We start from the raw sequence: 22,194 nt of genomic DNA on the forward strand, positions 1-22,194 counted from the left end.
CTATCACCTTCCTGTTCCTGCTTCTTCCACGGACTTCTATCATTTATTCTTACTATTCTTTACTACACACGAGAATGGGTACAGTTTAATATGTGCAGGGATACTTTCAGACTTAAAATGTCAGCGTTAATAAAAAATTGAGAAGTTCACCTGCCGTCGTGAAATACAAGTTGACTCCTGTCCTTTGTTAGGGGCAGAATTGTATCCCCTCCAAAATCCATGTGTTGAAGTCCCAACTCCCAGTACCTCAGGTTGTAACCATATTTAAAAATAAGGCCTCTAAAGAGGTAATTATGGTAGTTAGTGTGGTCCTAATCCCAAATATGACTGATGTCTTTACAGAAGAGCAAACTTGGATATTCACACACACAGAGGAAAGCCAAGGAGGGAGGCTTTGGAAGAAGACAACACTCTGACACCTTGATCTCAGACGACCAACCTCTACAACTGTGAGAAAATATATTTCTGTTTAAGCAACCCCGTCTGTGGTATTTTCTAATGGCGGCTGGAGCAAACCGATCTGTCTTTTAATGTTGTTTCCTGAAGCAAATGTCACATTGGAAATGGGGGTCAAAACTACATAGTCAGGAAGTGGGATACAGACTCCCTGATGGCTCAGGTGGTAAAGAATCTGCCTGCAATGCAGGAGACCCAGGTTCGGTCCCTGGGTCAGGAAGATCCCCTGGAGAAGGGAATGGCAACACACTCCAGTATCCTTGCCTGGAGAATTCCATGGACAGAGGAGCCTGGCCGGCTAGTCTGTGGGGTCGCAAAGAGTCAGACACGTCTGAGAAACTAGCACTCTGATTTTTCACACTCTTCTGGGTGTTTCTTTGGCATTTGTCAGCTCTAGAGGGGCATCTGTGGTTTGAGTTTCCCACAGGTCAGTGTGTGTGTATGTAAGTAATATTTTCAGTTTCACGTTATTTATTCAAAAATTACTTAGTGAAAGCTATTTGTCAGATCCTCAGCTGGCAGGGAAGACAGAGCTCTGGGCAAGGAAAACCCACACCCTTCCTCTGGTCCTTCCATAATGCCCCTGAGATGGATACGACACCATGGTTTCTACACATACCTGTTTTCTCACAATCAGACAAGTGCTTCAAAGGAAAACAGGGTGTCAGACGGTATATGACAAGATGATACAGCATGTCTGAGGGGTCAGCAGATAGGGAAGACTTCTTTGAGGAGGTGATATTTGAACAAAGATTTGAAGGATGGAGAGGAGCTGAAAGACTGATGAGGGGAGGGGAGGCAGAGAGAGAGAGATGGCTTTCCTGGCTGAGGAAAGGCAGTGTCACAAAATCCCTGTGTCCTGGAGGAATGAAGCAGACAGAGGGTACAGTGCATGAAAGGACCTTGGGTCTTTAAAAACTGACATAAATACCGCTACGGAGGAAGGAAGTTGTCTCCCGGGGCGATGAGTGTGTGGGCAGTGGAAGCTAATGTAGAGAAAGGTAAGTAACGGTGAGTCACAGAGGGACCTGAGCTGTTTGGAGGAAAGTAGCCGGAAGCATGACAAAGAGAAACTCAGGATTCTGAGATGCATAAACGCAGGATTTGGTGGAGAACGATCATCTTGTGGGACTTGACTGGGGCTGATGGCATCAGAGAAGAGATGTATTTAAGGAGTTATGACGCAGGACTAGGGAAGAGGACTCAATTTGGCTTGAGGCGCCAGTGGTTATGGAAAGACATTTTGATCCAATATATGCTGGATTATTTCGCTTTTCTTAGCAACCAAGTATGTGCTAAAGCAGCTTGAAGGAAAAAAACAAAAAATTAAAATAAAAAAAAAAAGAAACAAAACCAAACACACACACACAAACACACACCTACAACAACCAAATGCATATTGAATTAAAGAAAGGAGCAATACTTATTCTATGTACAGGTGACAGCTTGCTTTGTAGTTTATAATCAGTATCATAAAAGTTCTCCCACTGTGCTAAAATAAGCTGCCTTGCATGGGAAGGGGTGAGTTTTATGGTAATATGACAGTGGTAATAGTTCCCTGTGTACAGCATTTTGTAGTTTATGAGACATTTTCACATGCAGTTTCTCATTTTAAGCCTCATTACAATCTTAGGTGGAGATTTTCTTTTATTGTTATCATTTTCCTGATGAGGACATGGGATTGCAGGGGTGAAGTGACTTGTCCAAAGTCACTGTGTCAGAAGTTGACCAAAGTGGCTCTCAGATACAGTTTTGCCCACTTCATGGCCTTTGCTCTGTGAGAGGAGGCTTGGATAGGCATTGGAAATTAGACTGAATTTCAAGGGAAAGGTCCACAATTTTAATTTTAAATGTCTCATATTTTTAACACTTGGGTGTTGTCATTGGAAGCAAATCATCTTCCAAGGGAAGTGTCATCTTGATAAATACGCTTCTGGAATTTTAGTCTGCAGTTGGATAATATCAGGCCCACATGCTCACCTGAGTGTTCACTGTTGATACAACAAATGTCGATACTTTAAAAAGTGGTTTGCCACCATCGACCCATTTAATGTCACTCCCAGTGTGCTGCAAAAAAGAGTGTGTTACTGTCACTGCGGCAATTTGAGAGAAAGGAAATATCAATAAATAGGTTATTTAGTTTATGTTAATTTGCTACCTTGATCCATTAGTCTCACACTACTATAGAGATGGAAAATGAGAGATGCAAATATATTTTGCAGTATTAGTAAATGATACCAATGTGATATCAGGGGATAATTTTGAATAGATCATTTCTACTGGCCACAAACAAAACAAGGTATTGAAATATTATAGGTACAGTTGATTCCTAATTGCAATGGATGAATACATTAAGGTGGGATTAATTTAAATAGCCGATGGAAGATAACCTCATGCCATTTAGCCCATGTATCTTTTCTCTTAAGTTATATGCTACCCAGTACCTTCCCATTTGCAGAATCTTGAAAGCTTAAATAATTTGGAGGCAGGCTTGCTGCTACCGGGATATTATACTCTTGAGAAGCTATCTGATCATCTTTCATCAAAGGAAGCCAAGCATATCCAACTGTAAAAAAAGAAAAACAGAGAGAAAACTTTTCAGTACACACCTTCACGGAGAGGAGTAAAAAGAAAGCTATTTATCATTTACGAATACAAAACTTAGTTTAAAAACTCTAAATAAATCAGCTTTTCAAGTACTTTCCACTTCAAGTCTCAGAGATGACATGCATGGCTATGTCGGATTGCTTCTGGTCAGTACCTGGTGTTTCCAGTGCCTCCTTCTTTTTGGCGTTAGCTTTTGCATTTATGTCACAAGTGACATGATAAAAAGAAAACAGAATATGGTGTTTCTCATGAAGTTGTGTTGGGAGCTCAATTTTCACCTGCAATGAAAGAGATAGTAGCTGGGCTGAGACTGAAATCATTTTCCTAGGGTCAGGGCAAGACAAAGCATAGGTACTTTAATCTTTTAAAAAGTCTTTAACTGAAATCTAGGTCCACGTTTAAGTCAGCACTAGAAGTACTGACTTAATTCTTAGTACATATCCATCCTGCTAGCACTAATGCGTCAAGATTATATTTTTACTTCTTTACTGTGGTGGATTATGATAATTTAGACTACCCAGTGTTTCTCCTTAGGTAATTTATGTCATCATGGGCAAACTCTGGGACATAGTTTTGAGCAAACTCCAGGACATAGTGAAGGACAGGGAGGCCTGGCATGCTGCAGTCCATGGGGGTCACAAAGAGTCGGACACAACTGAGCGACTGAACAACAGATTTTGCCATAAATTAAACACACACACATATACAAACAGACACACACATATGAAAAACACACAAGGAGACATAACGGTACAATGTAAATAAGGCACAGATTAAGGACTTATCCTCAAGGGGCATGAATTAAGCTGTCCTCACCTCCCAAAGGGGGTGCATGGACCAGTTGCACAAGCATCACTTGGGAGCTGGTTAGACGTGCAGAAACTCAGACACTACTCCAGACACATGGAATCTGAATCTTCATTTTAAGAAGATCCCCAGGCGATGCTTTTCAGTTTTTAAATCTCTGTCACATAGGCTGCCATTTAATTCCCTCAACAGTCTTGCGAAGTAAGATGGTATAGAGGAAGCAACCAAGGCAAGAGACGTTAGGGGGCTTTGAGTCACTTAGGAGGATGGACTCGTCAGTAATTACTAGGACCTTCCAGGACAAGAACATCTGTCACACTGGAATCCCAGGATCCCAGGCAGGTAACCTACATTCAGTTCAATATTAGCAACCAGGTAGTTTCTAGAACATCAAATCAAGCAATAAGGTGACAGTGAAAGTGAAGTGAAAGCTGCTCAGTTGTGTCCAACCCTTTGTGACCCCATGGACTATACAGTCCATGGGATTCTCCAGGCCAGAATACTGGAGTAGGTAGCCTTACCCTTCTCCAGGGGCTCTTCCCAAGCCAGGGATTGACCCAGCTCTCCCACATTGCAAGCAGATTCTTTACCAGCTAAGCCACCAGGGAAGCCCAGAGACCCAGGCAAATTATCTACCAATTTATTTATTAGACTCTGTGCATCTATATAGCTAGTTAATTTATTTCACACTGTTCAGGAGAGAATTTATTAATAGATTTTCAGTGTCATCCCTGGGACAGTAGTATCAGCATCACTTAGAAACTTGTCTAAAAATGTGAATTCTCAGGCCCCATCCCAGACATATACAGGATCCAAAAATCTTGGGGAGGGGGCGGGTTTCAGTAATCTGTGTTTTAGCGAGCCTTTTGGGTGATTCTATGCCTGGTAAAGTTTGAGAACTTCTGAATTAGAATGGTTTGCAGTTTACATATATGCGTTACATACCAGCATGCTAACCTGGTAACAAAAGCCAGTATACAGTTCAAAGCATGCAATAACTAACAGTGCAGCAGAACGAAATTTTCTCTTTTCAGCCAGAGCACATAGGAATGAAACAGGTGCTTAAGAATTCCAGTTAAACTACATATTACGGCAAATACTCCTCAGAAGTAAGTACTGAAAATATTCACATTATATTTTTAACAGTGTCTTAGAAGAATTGATAGCCATGCTTATAATTAAGGCAATCATTTCTTTTTGCAATGCAAAGAAGAAAATGGTTTTGAATCTGCATGGCATAGTTCACCAAGCTGTTCATTAGATACACGTTCTCCTGTGGAGAAGCTCACTGCTTTTACAAGGATTCCAGGAAGCACATGAGAGTGAGAGAGATTAAAAGCCACACTTAACCCTAAGAACATCCTTTTTTTTTTTTCCTTTTAATCTTATACATCGACAGAGAATGCGCCTTTTAGATGGGCTTTGTCAAGGGGTCAGTATTGTAGTAAATTTTCAGTAATACGGTAATAGACCTTTATCTTAATTTTTTTTCACCTCTGTCCTAAATTTATAGGGAAAAAATTAAGAGCATTAAATGGATGTGAAAGAAGGAGATAAGGTTCCTCAGGTCTGTGGTTTCATCAGTGTTCTTTTAATAAGTTTAAAAATGGTCCAAGTGTAAGCAAGGGTTATAGGCAGAATAATAGCCCCCCCACCCCCCAACCCCCTGCCCACAATGTCCCCGGGGCTTCCCAGGTGTGCTAGTGGTAAAGAACCCATTTGCCAATGCATGAGACATAAGAGACACAGGTTCAATCCCTGCGTTGGGAAGATCCCTTGGAAGGGGTCATAGTAACCCACTCATTCTAGTATTCTTGTCTGGAGAAGGAGCCTGGTGGGCTACGGTCCATAGGGTTGCAAAGAGTTGGACACCACTGAGCAACTTAGCACGGAAAGATGTCCCCCATGTCTTAATGCCCAGAATACATGAATATGTTTCCTTACATGGTAAAAGGGACTTTGCAGGTGCAACTAAGATAAGGGTCTTGAGATGGGGAGATTAAACCAGATTAGTTCAGTGGAGCCAGTGTAATCACAAAAGTCCTTATCAGAGAAGGCAGGAGAGTCAGGGTCATAAGAAATGTGAGGAGAGAAACAGAGGTCAGAGTGATGACACTGCTGGAAAGGGTCAAAAGCCAAGGAAAGTGGGCATTTCCAGAAACTGGAAAAGCAAGGTAAGGATTCTCTCCAGAGCCTAAAGGAGAAACGGATCCCTGCTGACACCTGATTTCAGCCCTGGGGACCCATTTCAGAGTTTTGACCTGCACAACAAACTGTAAGATCATCAATGTGTGTTATTTAACTCACTAGACTGAGATAATTTTTTAGAGCAGCAACAGGAAATTAATACAAAAGCTGTGATATTTTTAATCCCACACATCATACTGACAGGTTTCATGAGTTCAGACCTTAGTTTAATAGTTAGAAATTAAATTTAATTATTGGAACTTGTTTTTCTGAAGCTATTTATACTACCAGCTGACATGTGTATAGTAATTTACCATTAATCCAATGAAGTTTTTTTTGTTGTTGTTATTATTTTTTTATTTTTTGCCATGCTGCCCTGCTTATGGGATGTTAGTTCCCCAACAAAGGGCTGAACCCAGGCTCCTGGCAGTGGAAGTGCAGAGTCCTAACCCCTGGACCATCAGGGAAGTCCCTCAGTGAGTGTTTTAGATGTGTTATAGCAGAGTGGTGAAGCTTCAGGCTCTGCAGTCACATGGCCTGGCCTATATTTTGACTGTCACTTCATAGTTACATGCCCTAGGCTGAGTTGCTTCCCTGACCCCCAGTTTCCTTATCTGTAAAGTAGGAAGGATTGGAGGTTCATTTTATGTATCAACTTGACTGGGCCATGGGATGCTCAGATAGCTGGTTAAATATGATTTCTGGGCGTGTCCATGAGGCTGTTTCTGGAAGAGACCAGCATTTGAATTTGGACTGAGCAAAGTGGATGGCCCTCCCCACCAGGGTGACCATCATTCCATTGAGGTCCAAAATAGAACAAGAGGGCTGGGGAAGGTAGAACTCCCTCCCTGCTTGACTGCTTGACCTGGAACACTGATCTTCTCCTGCCCTTGGTGCTGCTGGTTCCCAGGCCTTCAAACCTGGCCTGGAATCTACAATAGGCACTCTGGTTCTCAGGCTTTTGAACTACACCAAAGGCTTTCTGCTAAAGCTGAAACTCCAGTACTTTGGCCACCTCATGCAAAGAGTTGACTCATTGGAAAAGACTCTGATGCTGGGAGGGATTGGGGGCAGGAGGAGAAGGGGATGACAGAGGATGAGATGGCTGGATGGCATCACTGACTCCATGGACATGAGTCTGAGTGAACTCTGGGAGCTGGTGATGGACAGGGAGGCCTGGCATGCTGCGATTCATGGAGTCGCAAAGAGTCGGACACGACTGAGTAACTGAAGTGAAAGGCTTTCTTGGGTTTCCAGCTGGAGATGATAGATTATGGGACTTTCAAGCCTCCTTGTATTAAATTATATCTATCTATCTATCTTCATATTGGCTCTGGTTCTCTGGAGAAAGCTGAGTGGATGAAGGGAGACGGTGTGCACTTGGAGGACAGTGTGGTGCCTGGCACATAATAAGAGTCTTAAGAACTGGCAAAGCAGGTCCTGAGGGGAAGGGGTCCAAGCTCCTTCAATTACTAAGAAGGTTATAAGCAACAGTGCTGGCTCATACTCTAGCCTTTTCTGCTTTGTTCCTTAAGACATCAAATGCTGCTGCTGCTGCCGCCAAGTCGCTTCAGTCGTGTCCGACTCTGTTCAACCCCATAGACGGCAGCCCACCAGGATCCCCTGTCCCTGGGATTCTCCAGGCAAGAACACTGGAGTGGGTTGCCATTTCCTTCTCCAATGCATGAAAGTGAAAAGTGGAAGTCAAGTCGCTCAGTCGTGTCCGACTCTTAGCGACCCCATGGACTGCAGCCCACCAGGCTCCTCCGTCCATGGGATTTTCCAGGCAAGAGTACTGGAGTGGGGTGCCATTGCCTTTTCCAGAAATGCTGCTACTGATTGGTAGGAACTATCTAACACAATCTTTGTTATAGTAGCCAATGAAATAAAAGAAAAAATTCATCTAATTTGAAAGGAATGATATAATAAAAATTTCTCTTTTTAAAAAGACAATCATATGCTGAAATATATGAATTTTCAACATGGTACTGGGGCAACTGTCAATGAATGTAGTTTTGGAAGCTTGGTTATCTAAACACCTGCTAAGGAACGTCCTGAGTCGGAGGTGTAGTCAAGAGAGCATTTATCATCATGTATTATCTCACCCACTCACGCATCTTTTAAGGAGCTGCTGAGGGCAGGGAAGTCTTGACCCTTACCTCATCCGAGAAATCTGGATTCTGGGAATGGTGCAGAACTGCAGTGTAGGCAGCAGAGGTGAAGAGGGGCCCTCCAGGTTTTCCATAAATACACTGTTTAAAAAATCATGAGTTGAATAATTATGAGGGTCTGAAATTAACCCTGAGCACAGAAAGGCCACAACTTTTTTCTGTTCCCCATTCTGGAACAAAGATAAATTTTGTGATAACCTTCCAGGCTTAGCTGACATCTAATTAACCTTGAACTTCTTTGATCTGCTGTCCTATATTTATTCTACAACGGGGCACTGTTGAAGAAAATATGAAGGCTTTAATTCACTCTGTAGATATTACGTCAAAACTGAATATCTGAGTCAGTTCACTACCTAACTTTTGATTACTGGAGATAAGAGACTGTTCACTTCTGATTCCTGCAGCCCATGGTATCCAACTCTGATCTAGAGTTTAAGGTCATCAGTCCTGGGTGACCACAAGGCTTGGTTTGACCCCAGTACTTGACATGCCAGCCCCCAACCAAGAATGCTGGAATCCTAGGGCTGGTTCCAGGCTCTACCATATTGTATTTTTCTTCTATCCCAGGTCCTAGTCAGGCCAGCTGGTGGGGATATGGTATTTTCCCGTCATAAAAGTCCTTTTAGCCCAAGGTTCAGAGTCCCTCTATTGAAGTTAGCTGTATCTCTGAGTAATGCTCTAGAATGCAATGAAACAGAGGTCACACATACCTGCAAGTACTTTTCATTTTTAAGAATTTTCCCCATAAGCAATGCTCTAACAGGCCTGGTGTGTTTGCCATCTGCTCACTGCTATTGTTCGCCTGACAATTTCATTTCATTTTAGTTTTTCTCTCCTGCTGCTAATGCTATTGTGGAACTTGGAACCTGAGGAGGCTGAGAGTACCTTAGGACAATTTTAAAGAACTCTTTCTCTCTACTCTGCATGATTCATTCAATCACTCAAACTGCTTACTGTTCTGAATAATGCTACCACCCTTCTGAGTTTGGAGAATATAACTGGTCCCTGACAGAGTGCTTTAAGAGATGATCTCAGATAATTGTGGGGGTTAGCTAGAAATGAGTTTTGTCCTTTACTATCTCTTTCCTCTGATTCATTGAAACTGGGAAGATCTGGCTGCAAGCCCACTAAAAAGAATTTTCCACTCTATTTTTATAGGTTACTTTATGTTGTTTGAAGCTCCTAAAATAAAAAGAGCATACATCAAATATGAACTCTGAAAAAAGCCATCTAGTTGCAGTTTTATAGGTTCAAACAGCCCAGTTCATACAAACCTCATGGTTTTATTGATCTTATTAAATCATGTGATCAACAGCAGGGACCAGCTTCCCAGGGCCATTTCCCAGGTCCTCAGGCAGATGGCCACATGCACCTTGCATAAAAGTGAGCATCCCATGGGGCACCTGCATTAGCCATCAGGCCAGTAGGAGCAGCCCTTCTGCACAGATCACGTGAAGGCCAGCTGGGATGTGGCATTTGAAATCAAGTACGGTGAATTCATGAGATGCAGGCTAATCTCTGAAAAGGGCAAAGACTTCCAGCGGGGAATCTTTGCATTGATTTCACACTAGAATGCCTTCCTTTTTTCCAAATCATGAAAAGCTAAGTGGAGCCACGAGACTGGCATTTCTAATAGATCTAGTTAATGGTGGCTATTCAATCAGCTACATGTTAGGAAACTTAAAATAAATGTACTAACTGCTCCTCTTTCAAGCACACTAAAATAAAAGCTTCTTGGTGGTGGAGGGAACCAGGGCACCTGCCTCCCCCTTTACGCTGTGTTCCCCCTGGGGCTTGGCTCACCTTCAAGGGCCTGGCATCTTCCTCATCAGAATTTTTGAATTCAATGCACACGGTTATATTTCGTGCCTGAAATTACAGCAGAGGAAATGGACATTGTAATTTCCTGTTAGATAACATCACAAAACAATTCAAGTGCCTAAAATAAGTAGCTTCTAATTAAATCTGAAAAATGTAGACTAGCCAACATTTTCTTGTGATAGTATTCATAGTGCTCAGAAATAGAAGAAGGATTTGGAGAGATTATTTAAAAGGGAATAAAAGACTCATATTGAAAGTACAGGTATGCTATTTTCAGAGTCTCTAAATAAACTAAAAGTAGAGTCTAGAACAAAATTAATTAGGGCTGATTTCAGAAAGGATTATTCATATACTATAAAATGCATATCCTTAAACACTTTTAAGGTAAAACTCATCACTGCCTCTCATTAGTGTTGGCCCATAGTAATTTGTTTTTGAACTTTCAAGAAGCCATCTTAATATGGTCTGAATAGGGTAGCGAGAGAGGATGATATTTCAGAAACATATCATACCTTGTTGAAACATTTCTGGCTATCATACTTGAGGTGCTTGGGGTAGATGTAAATCTGATTTTTGTATACTCTGTAAGGACGGCAATACTTTGTTGAGTCATAAATAAATTCTTCCACTTCCACTGTGGGTTCTGGTTTTGCCGTCACATTGAAAGGCTTGACAGGAATAAAGGACGATGTTACACAGTCTTTAAAAATCAGAAATAAAAGTTTGTCATTGAATATGATCATAAGTGAACAGGACTTAATCTATTTAAAAGTGAATCTATTCAAAATAGAAATTGTATACTTGTATACCAATTTATGTTAAATTATGCTGGCATGAAAAATTTTTAGGAGGAAAGCATGATAGATAATTAGTGATATATTTAACATCAAAACTAATGTCTCAAAAAACTGGCAAATCTTTTGGATTTATAACCATTTTCTTTTTGTAGTAAGCTTCATAGAAAAAGTAAATTTTAGCTAGAGATCCTCGGAGCATACTAACCAGGCCAGGTTGGACCCCTGGGTTGGGAAGATCCCCTGGAGAAGGGAATGGCAACCCACTCCAGTATTTTTGCCTGGAAAATCCCATAGACAGAGGAGTCTGGTGGGCTACAGTCCATGGGCTCACAAAGAGTCAGACATGACTGAGCAACTAACATATATAAGATAAAGAGTAGTCCACTGACCTTAACCATAACACTATAAAAATTGATCTGTGATAGAACAAAACTCTGTCCAATGGATTTATTATTGGCTTAATTGTAATTTTCCCTATGGAATGATTTCACAACACTGGTCATAATCACCCTCTGCATTAGTTACAATTTTATTTTTTCTTTGGTTTTTACCATCTCTTAAACTCTAACTTTGTAAAAAATAGCCTAAAAGGGAGAAAAGATCATGAAGAATATATAAATCAAAACTGGTCACTATATAGTTTGGAGGCTTCAGCCTGCAGTACTGAAAGACAGCAAGGTTTTATACCTTCCTTTACTCCCTCTGGAATTTTCCTGTGTCCAAACAAGCAAAATGGTTAGCTAAATATGTTTGGGAATCAGATTACAAGATCTTTTTTACAAAAAAATCATGTATAATTTTTAAATTATATATTTAGATTTCTCTGATGTTCTCTGGCTCTTTCAGAGAGAATATTTTAGCTTTCTCTTTTGCTATTTTTCTTTTCCCTAGGTAATAACATCTATGTCCCACACATCAGGAGGAAATGGCTTAGTTTATCTTCTGGTTTTTCACCCCAATCAATATAAAAGTGATTTGGAGCCATGGGTTAAGTGAGAATGCTCTTTTTTTTTTTTCATATTACAGTGACTTGTGGAAAAATCATAAGAATGAAAAACTTAATAGCGCTCATGGTAATTCAAATATCCTGTGATAATGACCCTTTTCCTGTTTGTAGCTCTTTTTAGAATGCCTTTATTCATTATTTGCACCACTGAGAAAGTCACTAAAAAGCGTAATAAGAAGGAGAAAAACAATCTCACCACTTATAAATCAATTCTGAAGATCTTATTTATAAATTAATAAAATTGCTTCTGAAATTTAAATTTTCACTACCATAAATGAACCATATTCTGAGAAAGATACATGCTCTCTGTGTAATAAGGGTCTAGAAACATTCCAGCTATAACTACTGCATGGCCCTGGGTAGCTACACACGGTGTCTGGAGTAGCTTTTCGGCAGCACAGCGTGGCATTGCCCAATATGGGTTAGGTTTATCAATACCTCTGAAACTGACTTTTGTCATTTGTAACCCTTCACTGTTTGAGGATTAAGTGATATAGTGTAATATCCTGCCAGGTGTATGGTGAATATTAGGTTACCCTGAATATAGCTCCTGTCTTATAATACGTATGCTGCTGCTAAGTCACTTCAGTCGTGTCCGACTCTGTGCGACCCCACAGACAGCAGCCCACCAGGCTCCCCCATCCCTGAGAAACTCCAGGCAAGAACACTGGAGTGGGTTGCCATTGCCTTCTCCCTGTAATATGTATAAGTCTGTCCTAATGGAGAAAGAAGTCCCAAATTTTTACATGATAATGAATTAGTTATCCCAAACCTTAAGATAAAAAATCCCAAACAAATCTTTGTAACAAACTATCTATCCAACGAACCAACCAACCAATCAACCAACCAAAAAGCCACTGAATACTCAAACTGTACAAAGAAACCATGACATCATCATCATACTTGGATGTTCCAAAGGAATGTTGTCGACAGCAATATCCAGGCTTCCAGGAATGGTCTGTGTTTTGCTTATTCTGTCATTTCTGTGAAAGTATGCCAGCATAGACACACACACACATACACACACACACACACACAGAGAAACACACAATGAGTTAATTCTAGTTGTCAAGGAGGAAAAAAAAAGTCAACTGTAATTCTGAGCTTTGATAAGAATAAACAGTGGAAACTTAAATAATCTGTGAATAATTTCATTTAGCTAGTTGAAAACTAAAATGTATGTGATTTTGCAAATAAAAATTAAAAATCGGGGAGGGATCAAGTTATAGATATTCTAAAGGATATTTTAAACTTGTTTGTACCACTTCAGATAACCATTTATTTAGCCAAATAAGTACCATGTAAATTATTAGTTTTGGTAAATTGTAGATAGCTTTGTTAACAAAAGATACTAGCATTTGAATTGATTTAAATGATTCACTTTCATGGGAATTTTAAGAATTTTTGAGAGCAAGGCTGCTTTTTGCTACAACTGCTTTTTCCCTCTTCACCAACAATCCAGGAGGAAAAGGGACCTTTCCTTGACCCCGGTTCTTCTTCTTCCACCTTTGCAAGTGTATGTAGATACTTCTTTACCACCTAACCCTGTTCCCACGTTCATTCTAATTTATGAGTCCTTGAATTTCTTTCCTTTCCTCTTTCCTAAAACCTTCTCCCCTATTTTCCTTTATAGTAAGGTAGAAGTTGTTGATCACAATTTCAAATGTTACCCCTCTCAGGAAATCTACTTTGAGAGGCAGAATAATTATAGTGGTGGGTCAAGTCAGCTCTTTCCAGCTTGTGAGAGTTGATGGTTAAATTTTCAGCTATTTTGCCTGCCAACTGTAAAACACAGCCATTATTAAAAATAAAACTATATAAACTTATCATTAAACACATTAATTAAACACCAAGGTAATAAGTACTAAAATTACATCACTTAGTAATTGTTTTACTACGTGGTAAGATGATCCGTGATCTTGAGGTTATTTACACCTAACTGTGTGGTGGAAATGTCATAATGGTGTGCACCTTTCTTCCCAACTCCATGTTGCTAAAGCCCCACTGGTAGCTTGAAATCAGCAATGGTAGGAGCAGTTACACCACAGAATTTAGCTATCAGTACAAATCAGATTTTTCCTGCCAGAGGGTTAGGGGTAGACATTTATCAGCACACTACAAAGAATAAATGTCATAAGGTGTGAGGCATCTGTGAAATAATTGAATCTCACAGTATGGCACTGGGTATTCCAGATGCCCTCTAAATGCTATAATGATTACTTTCTTTGCTAAACACCAATAAGATGGGTTTCATGACAATATGGTCTTCCGTTTTGCCCATTTCTTTCTGCTGTGTTACAACTTTTCATGTTTTAATACATTTTGGAAAAAGTAAAGAGAAAAAGTATACTTATTTTCTACTTAGTGGCTATAGGAGTTTTGATCATGAAGTTTGAAAAAAGGAGGGTCTCCCCATGTAAGGAGTGGTCCTGTAGAATCACATAAAAAGTAATATTGGCTCAATTCTACCTTTATTTTGCTTTCAAAGGTTTATATTTTTTCCAGAACAAAAAAAGACATTGGGCAAACTTCCCTTCTAATTAAACAGAACTATATCATTTATTGAAGATACAGAAAATATTATTCATAGTAGTATATTATTTTAGTTCTGGAGAAACAAATTAATTGATAAGAAACTGTTGATTCTGAGACAGGAGAAGCAGACAGCTTATATCTGATGAAGAGGCAGTGGGTACAGCATCCTGAGTGTGTCAGAGGACTAACAGTTTTAGTTCAGTCATGTATCATGAAAGAACTTAACATCATCACATCATCACGTTCCTGTCTGTTCCTTGGTATGCTTACTCTTAGAACCCAGTCACCATGCCACGAGGAAGCCGTAGCATCTGATGGAGAGGCTCCCACGGAAAAGAACCAAGGTCTCAACTCCACAGTTCCAGCCAAGCTCCCAGCCAACAGCCAGCACCAACTTGCCAGTCATCAAATGTACTATCTCAAAAATGGGTTCTTTAGCTCTATTTGGTCTCTTCCAGTTAATGCCATATATAGAAGAGACAAAGTCTCCTCACCTAGCCATGCTCAAATTATGGACTCAAGAGTAAAAGTGATGTTGTTTTAAGCTACTAAATTTGGGGGTGATTTGTTACATAGCTATCAATCACTGATACAGTTTAATGTTTCACTCTCCTTCTATATTATTCTGGCAAAATGACTCAGGGTGTCAACTGGGCATATGTGAGGTCATCTGCAAAGCATCTGTTTTCGAAGGAGCTTGGTATTTGAAGAATCTGGTAATCAATTATTGTTTTTGCAGAAATACTAAATGAACAGTAGCAATGGAACTGATTCATGTTGATTTCAAGAGTATCCCCCAAGTCCTACCTTATATAATCTGATGCTAGTTTAAGGAGGTCCTCAGTTGAAATCTTGTTACTTTCTTGTCTATACAGTGGTGAAAACCTTGAGTCTCTGTTCATATTTCCCTGGTTGTCCTTAAATACTGGTCTGAAAGAAAACAATATTTATTCAGTTTGATATCTGGCATGGGAGGGAGGTAAGAATTCTACTACTGAACAACAATGCTCCCCTTTTGGTATTTGGATATCATTTACCAAGATGTATTTTTAAGTTGACTAAAGTGATTCAACTTCCCACTTAAAATGGAAGAAATGCCAAGGAACTTATATAGTAAAGAGACAAGAAAACTTCTTTGACAAAAATTTCATTTGTATACTGTATTTATTATCTTTAATTTCTTATTTTCAACCTAGTATCTACAGTGACAGCAGCCCATATTAATTACAAGTACATTTATTTATGATTTAGTAATGTATCAAAGCCATAGAGTATTAGGAGTGTGGAGAGGAATAGGAACACAGGTTATTACTTTTTCATCATTTCCTGGGCAAGTGAGGGTCACGCTGGGTTGGGTGGTGCCATTAGAATTTACAAGTAGAGGAAATGGGATAAGGTGGTGTATATGGGTGTAGAGAGGCAGACTCTTTAACATTTTCATGAAGATAAAGGTGCCCATGTCCTAAAGTTTAGGACAGACACAAAGATAAAATCGAAAACGCCTGAGTAAGCCTTTTGTACCAAACAAAGAGAGTACCATGAACCTGGACAATTTATTTCCTCCCTTGGTCCATTTCAATGGGATTATATAGATTTATTTAAAATACATGAAGCTTTTTCATCCCAATAATATAGTAATGTGAGGCAACATTTCTTGAAAAGCAAGTATACATAGCATCAGTTCAGTTCAGTCGCTCAGTCCAACTCTTTGCGACTACAGGAATTGCAGCACGCCAGGCCTCCCTGTCCATCACCAACTCCTGGAGTTCACTCAAACTCACGTCTATCGAGTCAGTGATGCCATCCAGCCATCTTATCCTCTATCGTCCCCTTCTCCTTCTGCCCCCAATCCCTCCCAGCATCAGAGTCTTTTCCAATGAGTCAACTCTTCGCATGGGATGGCCAAAGTACTGGAGTTTCAACTTCAGCATCATTCCTTCCAAAGAATACCCAGGACTGATCTCCTTTAGGATGGACTGGTTGGATCTCCTTGCTGTCCAAGGGATTCTCAAGAGTCTTCTCTAATACCACTGTTCAAAAGCATCAATTCTTTGGCACTCAGCCTTCTTCACAGTCCAACTCTCACAACCATACATGACCACAGGAAAAACCATAGCCTTGACTAGACGGACCTTAGTCGGCAAAGTCATGTCTCTGCTTTTGAATATGCTATCTAGGTTGGTCATAACTTTCCTTCCAAGCAGTCTTTTAATTTCATGGCTGCAATCACCATCTGCAGTGATTTTGGAGCCCCCCCCCCAAAAAAGTCTGACACTGTTTCCCCTGTTTCCCCATCTATTTCCCATGAAGTGATGGGACCTGATGCCATGATCTTAGTTTTCTGAATGTTGAGCTTTAAGCCAACTTTTTCACTCTCCTCTTTCACTTTCATCAAGAGGCTTTTTAGTTCCTCTTTACATTCTGCCATAAGGGTGGTGTCATCTGCATATTTGAAGTTATTGATATTTCTCCCAGCAATCTTGATTCCAGCTTGTGCTTCTTCCAGCCCAGCATTTCTCATGATGTACTCTGTATATAAGTTAAATAAGCAGGGTGACAATATACAGCCTTGACGTACTCCTTGTTCTATTTGGAACCAGTCTGTTGCTCCGTGTCCAGTTCTAACTGTTGCTTCCTGACCTTAGTGCCATTTTTCTTCCCTATAATTTATCATACTCTGTGCCCATTGAACAAAAATTATATCTATGTGTAATTGATTTTTCTTTAGTGTTAAGAGAAATGCTGAATTTTTATTTCTCCTAACTTAAGAACCATCAAGACACTCTTACTACTCTTTAAATGAGCTAAAGATTTCAATACATAGGCTGAGAAGGTCATTTAAATGGCTATCTGATCACAGAGATTGAGTTTAGTGTCAAATAATTTAGAAAATGGGCAAAGAAAGGATCAGAATGATATTTTTAGAATACTTCAGCCTTTCTCCTTAGTTTTTCTTTTGTGTGTGTAGAGAGAGAAAAAGAGAAGTCCTCTATGTAATAACACTGCAGGGACTATGGATATGGATCAGCTTTGCTATGTTTAGTTGTGTCTGACTGTTTGTGGCCCTATGGACTGTAGCCTACCAGGCTCTGCTGCCCATGGAATTCTCCAGGCAAGAATACTGGAGTGGGTTGCTATTTCCTTCTCCAGAGGATCTTCCTGACCCATGGACTGAACCCCTGTCTCTTGCATATTCTACAATAGCAGGTGGCTTCTTTACTACAAGGTCTGGGCCAGGAATTTCTCAGAATATTTTTAGGATCCTTGAACGTTTCTCTTCAGTTTTTTTTTTTTTCTGTGAGAGAAAAAAAGGTCCTCTCTCAAATAACACTGTGGGAGACAAATGAAAATATTTAACTTACAGATTATTTTCATTTATATATTATCCAGGACTTTTGTCTGAATGCGTGTCATGTTTTTCAACATAGGAGGAAGTTAAATTGAGTATTTTTTTTTTTTTAAGGTTAACCAGTCACTTGAAATCTATTGGCAGACTTGAGCTGTATCACTGATTTTGCTCTTATCCATAGCTCTGTTGTGGAGATAGCTCAGTTACATTGGAAAGATTGTGAAGAACAGAGCGTCACAGAGGAGCACTGATCCGAGCACCACACACTCTGTCCCTGCTTGATCAATATGCTAGCTGGCAGGAGAGCAGAGAACTCATTCATTTACACAGATGGTTTCAGGGTGGCTGAGACATTGTGTCCTGTTCCAACTGCCAGAGTTGAGCAATGATTGGTGTGCAATGATCTCAAAGCCTTGACGTGTGGGGTGTGATTGAAAAAAAATGCTGCGTTTAGCCTAAAGGAAAAGAAGCTTAGGTATCCACGAGAGCTTCATTCATAAGCATGAATAGATGTGATATATAGAAAGAATGAAGAATTGATGTTTTTGAACTGTGGGGCTGGAGAAGACTCTTGAGAGTCCCTTGGACAGCAGGGAGATCAAACCAGTCAATCCTAAAGGAAATCAATCCTGAATATTCATTGGAAGGACTGATGCTGAAGTTGAGGCTCCAATACTTTGGCCACCTGATGTGAAAAGTCGATTCATTGGAAAAAAACCCTGATGCTGGGAAAGGTTGAGGGCAGGAGGAGAAGGGGGCGACTGAAGATGCGATGGTTGGATGGCATACTGACTCAATGGACATGAGTTTGAGCAAACTCCGGGAGGGAGTGAAGGACAGGGAAGCCTGGAGTGCTGCAGATCATGGGATTACCGACTGAACAACACAGAACTGAAGCACATTTTTTGTGGCTTTGGAAGACAAAACATACAAGTGACTATCAAGCAGTTTAAAACTGTGTATATATTATATATGTATATATACGTGCATGCTAAGTAGCTTTAGCTGTATCCAGCTCTTTGTGACCATATGGACTATAGCTTGCCAGGCTCCCTTGTCCATGGAGTTTTCCAGGCAAGAATACTGGAGTGGGTTGCCATTCTCTTCTCCAGGGGAGATCTATCCAATTCAGGGATCGAACCCGTGTCTCATGTCTCCTACACTGGCAGGCAGGTTCCCACTAGTGCTACCTGGGAAGCCCCGTGTATACATATGTACATGCTGCTGCTGCTGCTAAGTCACATCAGTCGTGTCCGACTCTGTGCGACCCCATAGACGGCAGCCCACAAGGCTCCCCCGTCCCTGGGATTCTCCTGGCAAGAACACTGGAGTGGGTTGCCATTTCCTTCTCCAATGCATGAAAGTGAAAAGTGAAAAGTCAAGTCGCTCAGTCGTGTCCGACCCTCAGCGACCCCATGGACTGCAGCCTACCAGGCTCTTCCACCCATGGGATTTTCCAGGCAAGAGTACTGGAGTAGGATGCCATTGCCTTCTCCGATACATATGTACATATACATATATATATATCTGAAGAATTATCTAATCATTAGAGCTATAAAAAGACAGAACCACTCGGGGACATATTTGAATTTTTGACATTGGAAGGATCTGGATGGAGGTTGGACAACCACTTGGGGGTGTTGCTTCACTGTCTTTTATAAATGTATAGATAAAAGAATGAAATTTTTGTTTTAGTCTTCTTTAATTCTAAAGAAAATCCAGCGTTTTAACTCTGGTCCATCTGAAATGTTGCATAGGATAGAGAAAAGGAATCAAAACAGTCTCGTCTTGCACAGGAGGAGAAATATCATATGACATCCCTTACTTGTGGAATCTAAAAAGAAATGATACAAATGAACTTACAAACTAGGAAGATTCACAGACTTAGAAAACAAACTTATGGTTGCTGGAGGTAAGGGAAAGTTAGGGACTTTGGGAAGGTCATGTATACACTGCTCTATTTAAAATGAATAACCAACAAAGATCTATTGTATAGCATAGGGAACTCTGGTCAATGTTATGTGCCAGCCTGGATAGGAAGGGGGTTTGGGGAGAATGGATACATGTATATGAATGGTTAAGTCCCTTTGCCATTCACCTGAGACTAACATAATATTGTCAATTAGCTACAGCCCAATACAAAATCGAAAGTTTAAAGTTTAAAAAGTTTAAAAACAGATTCTTGTCCTGGATTTAGGCCCACATAACTCTGAGCCTTACATGGGTGGAAAGAGTTTGATTTAACAGAAGGCACATTGTAAAGGTTGACTTTCTCCTGAATCAATGAGTGAACAACACTCATTGCTTGTAGCCGTCTGAATGTGTTCTCTTTACCTACTCTCAATATAATCTTTTTTACTATAAAATGGCACTGCAGCTGGTGCCAAAAATAAGAACATGCACCAAATTAGCCCTAGATAAAATGTTCACAGTGATGAATATGTGTGTCTTGCAGCTGGTGGGATGATTGCATCTGGGCAGAAATATTATGACTTTATAAGCTTATTGTCAACTTTAGGCTTCTTAGCGGCAATTGATTTTAAGGGCCAAAAGATTTTAGAGTACACTCAGAGCTATATCATGAGACAAGCTGCAATCAAGAAAATCTAATGGAAAGGAAAAGGAGTCAGAGAACCTGCAGTATCAATAGGGTATTCAAATAAGACAGCAGGCTAGCTCATGTCAAAATGACCTGAGTATCAAGGAGCCCTCTCCTGACTTGATTAACAATTTATTTGAAGCAGTTTCTACACTGTGAAGGGAAAATTAAAATCTTCTTTGGTTGTATCTTGTACTTGTTTTTGTGGTTAGATTTTCTCAAGTGTTCTGTAGCCCGCCAGGTTTCTCTGTCTATGGAATTCTCCAGGCAAGAGTACTGGGCTGGGTTGCCATTTCCTTCTCCGGGGGATCTTCCCAATCCAGGGATTGAACCTGGGTCTCCTGCACTGGTAGGCAGACTCTTTACCATATGAGCCACCAGGGAAGCCCCTAAATAACACTTTCCCAAGTGGTCTAACAGGAAATCTTGAGACCTACACTTCTAATCATTTTTCTCAGTTGCTAGAGAGATTTCTGTAAATGTAAATCTATACTTATACATACACATTGGTGGTGTATTTGGTGGTATTTCCTAACCTACGACCAAACCACTGATCAGGCATTCATGTGGCATGAACTTGTGGTTTTGTTGGCTTTCCTGTCCTAGATATAAATACTTCAATAGTTGGTAATATCACCAACCTCCCTAGAAACTTCATCTATCTTTCCTCCAGCACATCTGACCAGACAACTTCAAATTAGGATTCTTACTGCTTTTCCTAACTGCTCAGTTTCTTTCAATAATGGGCAATTCTTTCACTTCTTTTTCCCACATTATTATTCACGGTCCAAAACTGACCTGAAAAGACTTGCTGGGGGTGGATACGATCTTTATACAGACTTTTATGTAAAAAATTTTTTATTTTAGAATTTTCTTGTCTCTTATTATAATGGACATCTCACATGTTCAGGGTCCTTCTGCAACTCTTTTTCTGGAATTATCTGCTTGTGGATTTTGTCTGTTTTATTTTACTTATTTTTGGCCATGCCAAGCAGTACGTGCGGTTTTAGCTCCCTAACCAGGAATTGAACCTGGTCCCCCTGCAGTGGAAGTGCAGAGTCCTAACTGCTGTACTGCCAGGAAAGTCCCAGGACTTTTAATAATCATATTAGATTAGTGACTTCTAATAATGGCTATCTTTTATTGATTACATAGTTGTACTTGCTGATCCCTGAAATAGTAAATTAGGTATTGACACCTCTCTTCTGTATATTCAAGAAAACCTAGGTAAACAGAGACTGTAGATTCTTGTCTAAATTCACTTGGCTGGTAAATAGAGTTGAGACTTAGAATCCAGCTCTAGCTCTGAAATATCTATTTATAACAATGCTCAGGATAATTCTCAATACTTAAAAAGAACATGTGTTCACTATTATAATTTTGCTACATTGGAGTATTTCACCTTGCAAAAGGACAGCCTGCCTTTGCCCTTCGACTTGCCCAAACTGAGTATCCTGTGGGAAATGACAATACTTATTAACATGAAAAAGTTTGGCTTCTAAATTATAACTGCTGCTGCTAAGTCGCTTCAGTCGTGTCCGACTCTATGCGACCCCATAGACGGCAGCCCACCCGGCTCCCCCGTCCCTGGGATTCTCCAGGCAAGAACACTGGAGTGGGTTGCCATTTCCTTCTCCAATGCAGGAAAGTGAAAAGTGAAAGTGAAGTCGTTCAGTCGTGCCCAACTCTTCGTGACCCCATGGACTGTAGCCTACCAGGCTCCTCCGTGCATGGGATTTTCCAGGCAAGAGTACTGGATTGGGTTGCCATTTCCTGCTCCAAAATTACAACTAGTCATCCTTTTTCTTTTTTTCCTGTTTTTAAAATTAATTTTTATTGGATTATAGTTGCTTTGCAAT

General features: G+C 40.3%; 1 protein-coding gene across 15 annotated transcripts in view; it reads right to left on the bottom strand.

Annotated features, from left to right (window-relative positions):
* The window catches only part of DOCK10 (dedicator of cytokinesis 10), a 309,263-nt gene that overhangs the window by 69,590 nt on the left and 217,479 nt on the right, over positions 1–22,194 (bottom strand). For all 15 annotated transcript variants that reach the window (XM_060410412.1, XM_042244317.1, XM_042244315.1 and 12 more), the window contains 8 exons: positions 15,195–15,317; positions 12,756–12,835; positions 10,562–10,749; positions 10,032–10,097; positions 8,217–8,309; positions 3,218–3,341; positions 2,901–3,022; positions 2,437–2,523 (listed from right to left, as the gene is read on the bottom strand). In XM_060410412.1, the coding sequence (XP_060266395.1) occupies positions 2,437–2,523; positions 2,901–3,022; positions 3,218–3,341; positions 8,217–8,309; positions 10,032–10,097; positions 10,562–10,749; positions 12,756–12,835; positions 15,195–15,317 (883 nt within the window). The remainder of the gene's footprint in view (positions 1–2,436; positions 2,524–2,900; positions 3,023–3,217; positions 3,342–8,216; positions 8,310–10,031; positions 10,098–10,561; positions 10,750–12,755; positions 12,836–15,194; positions 15,318–22,194) is intronic.

The sequence above is a fragment of the Ovis aries genome, chromosome 2 (assembly GCF_016772045.2).
Source record: "Ovis aries strain OAR_USU_Benz2616 breed Rambouillet chromosome 2, ARS-UI_Ramb_v3.0, whole genome shotgun sequence".
In the NCBI taxonomy this organism is placed as follows: Eukaryota; Metazoa; Chordata; class Mammalia; order Artiodactyla; family Bovidae; genus Ovis; species Ovis aries.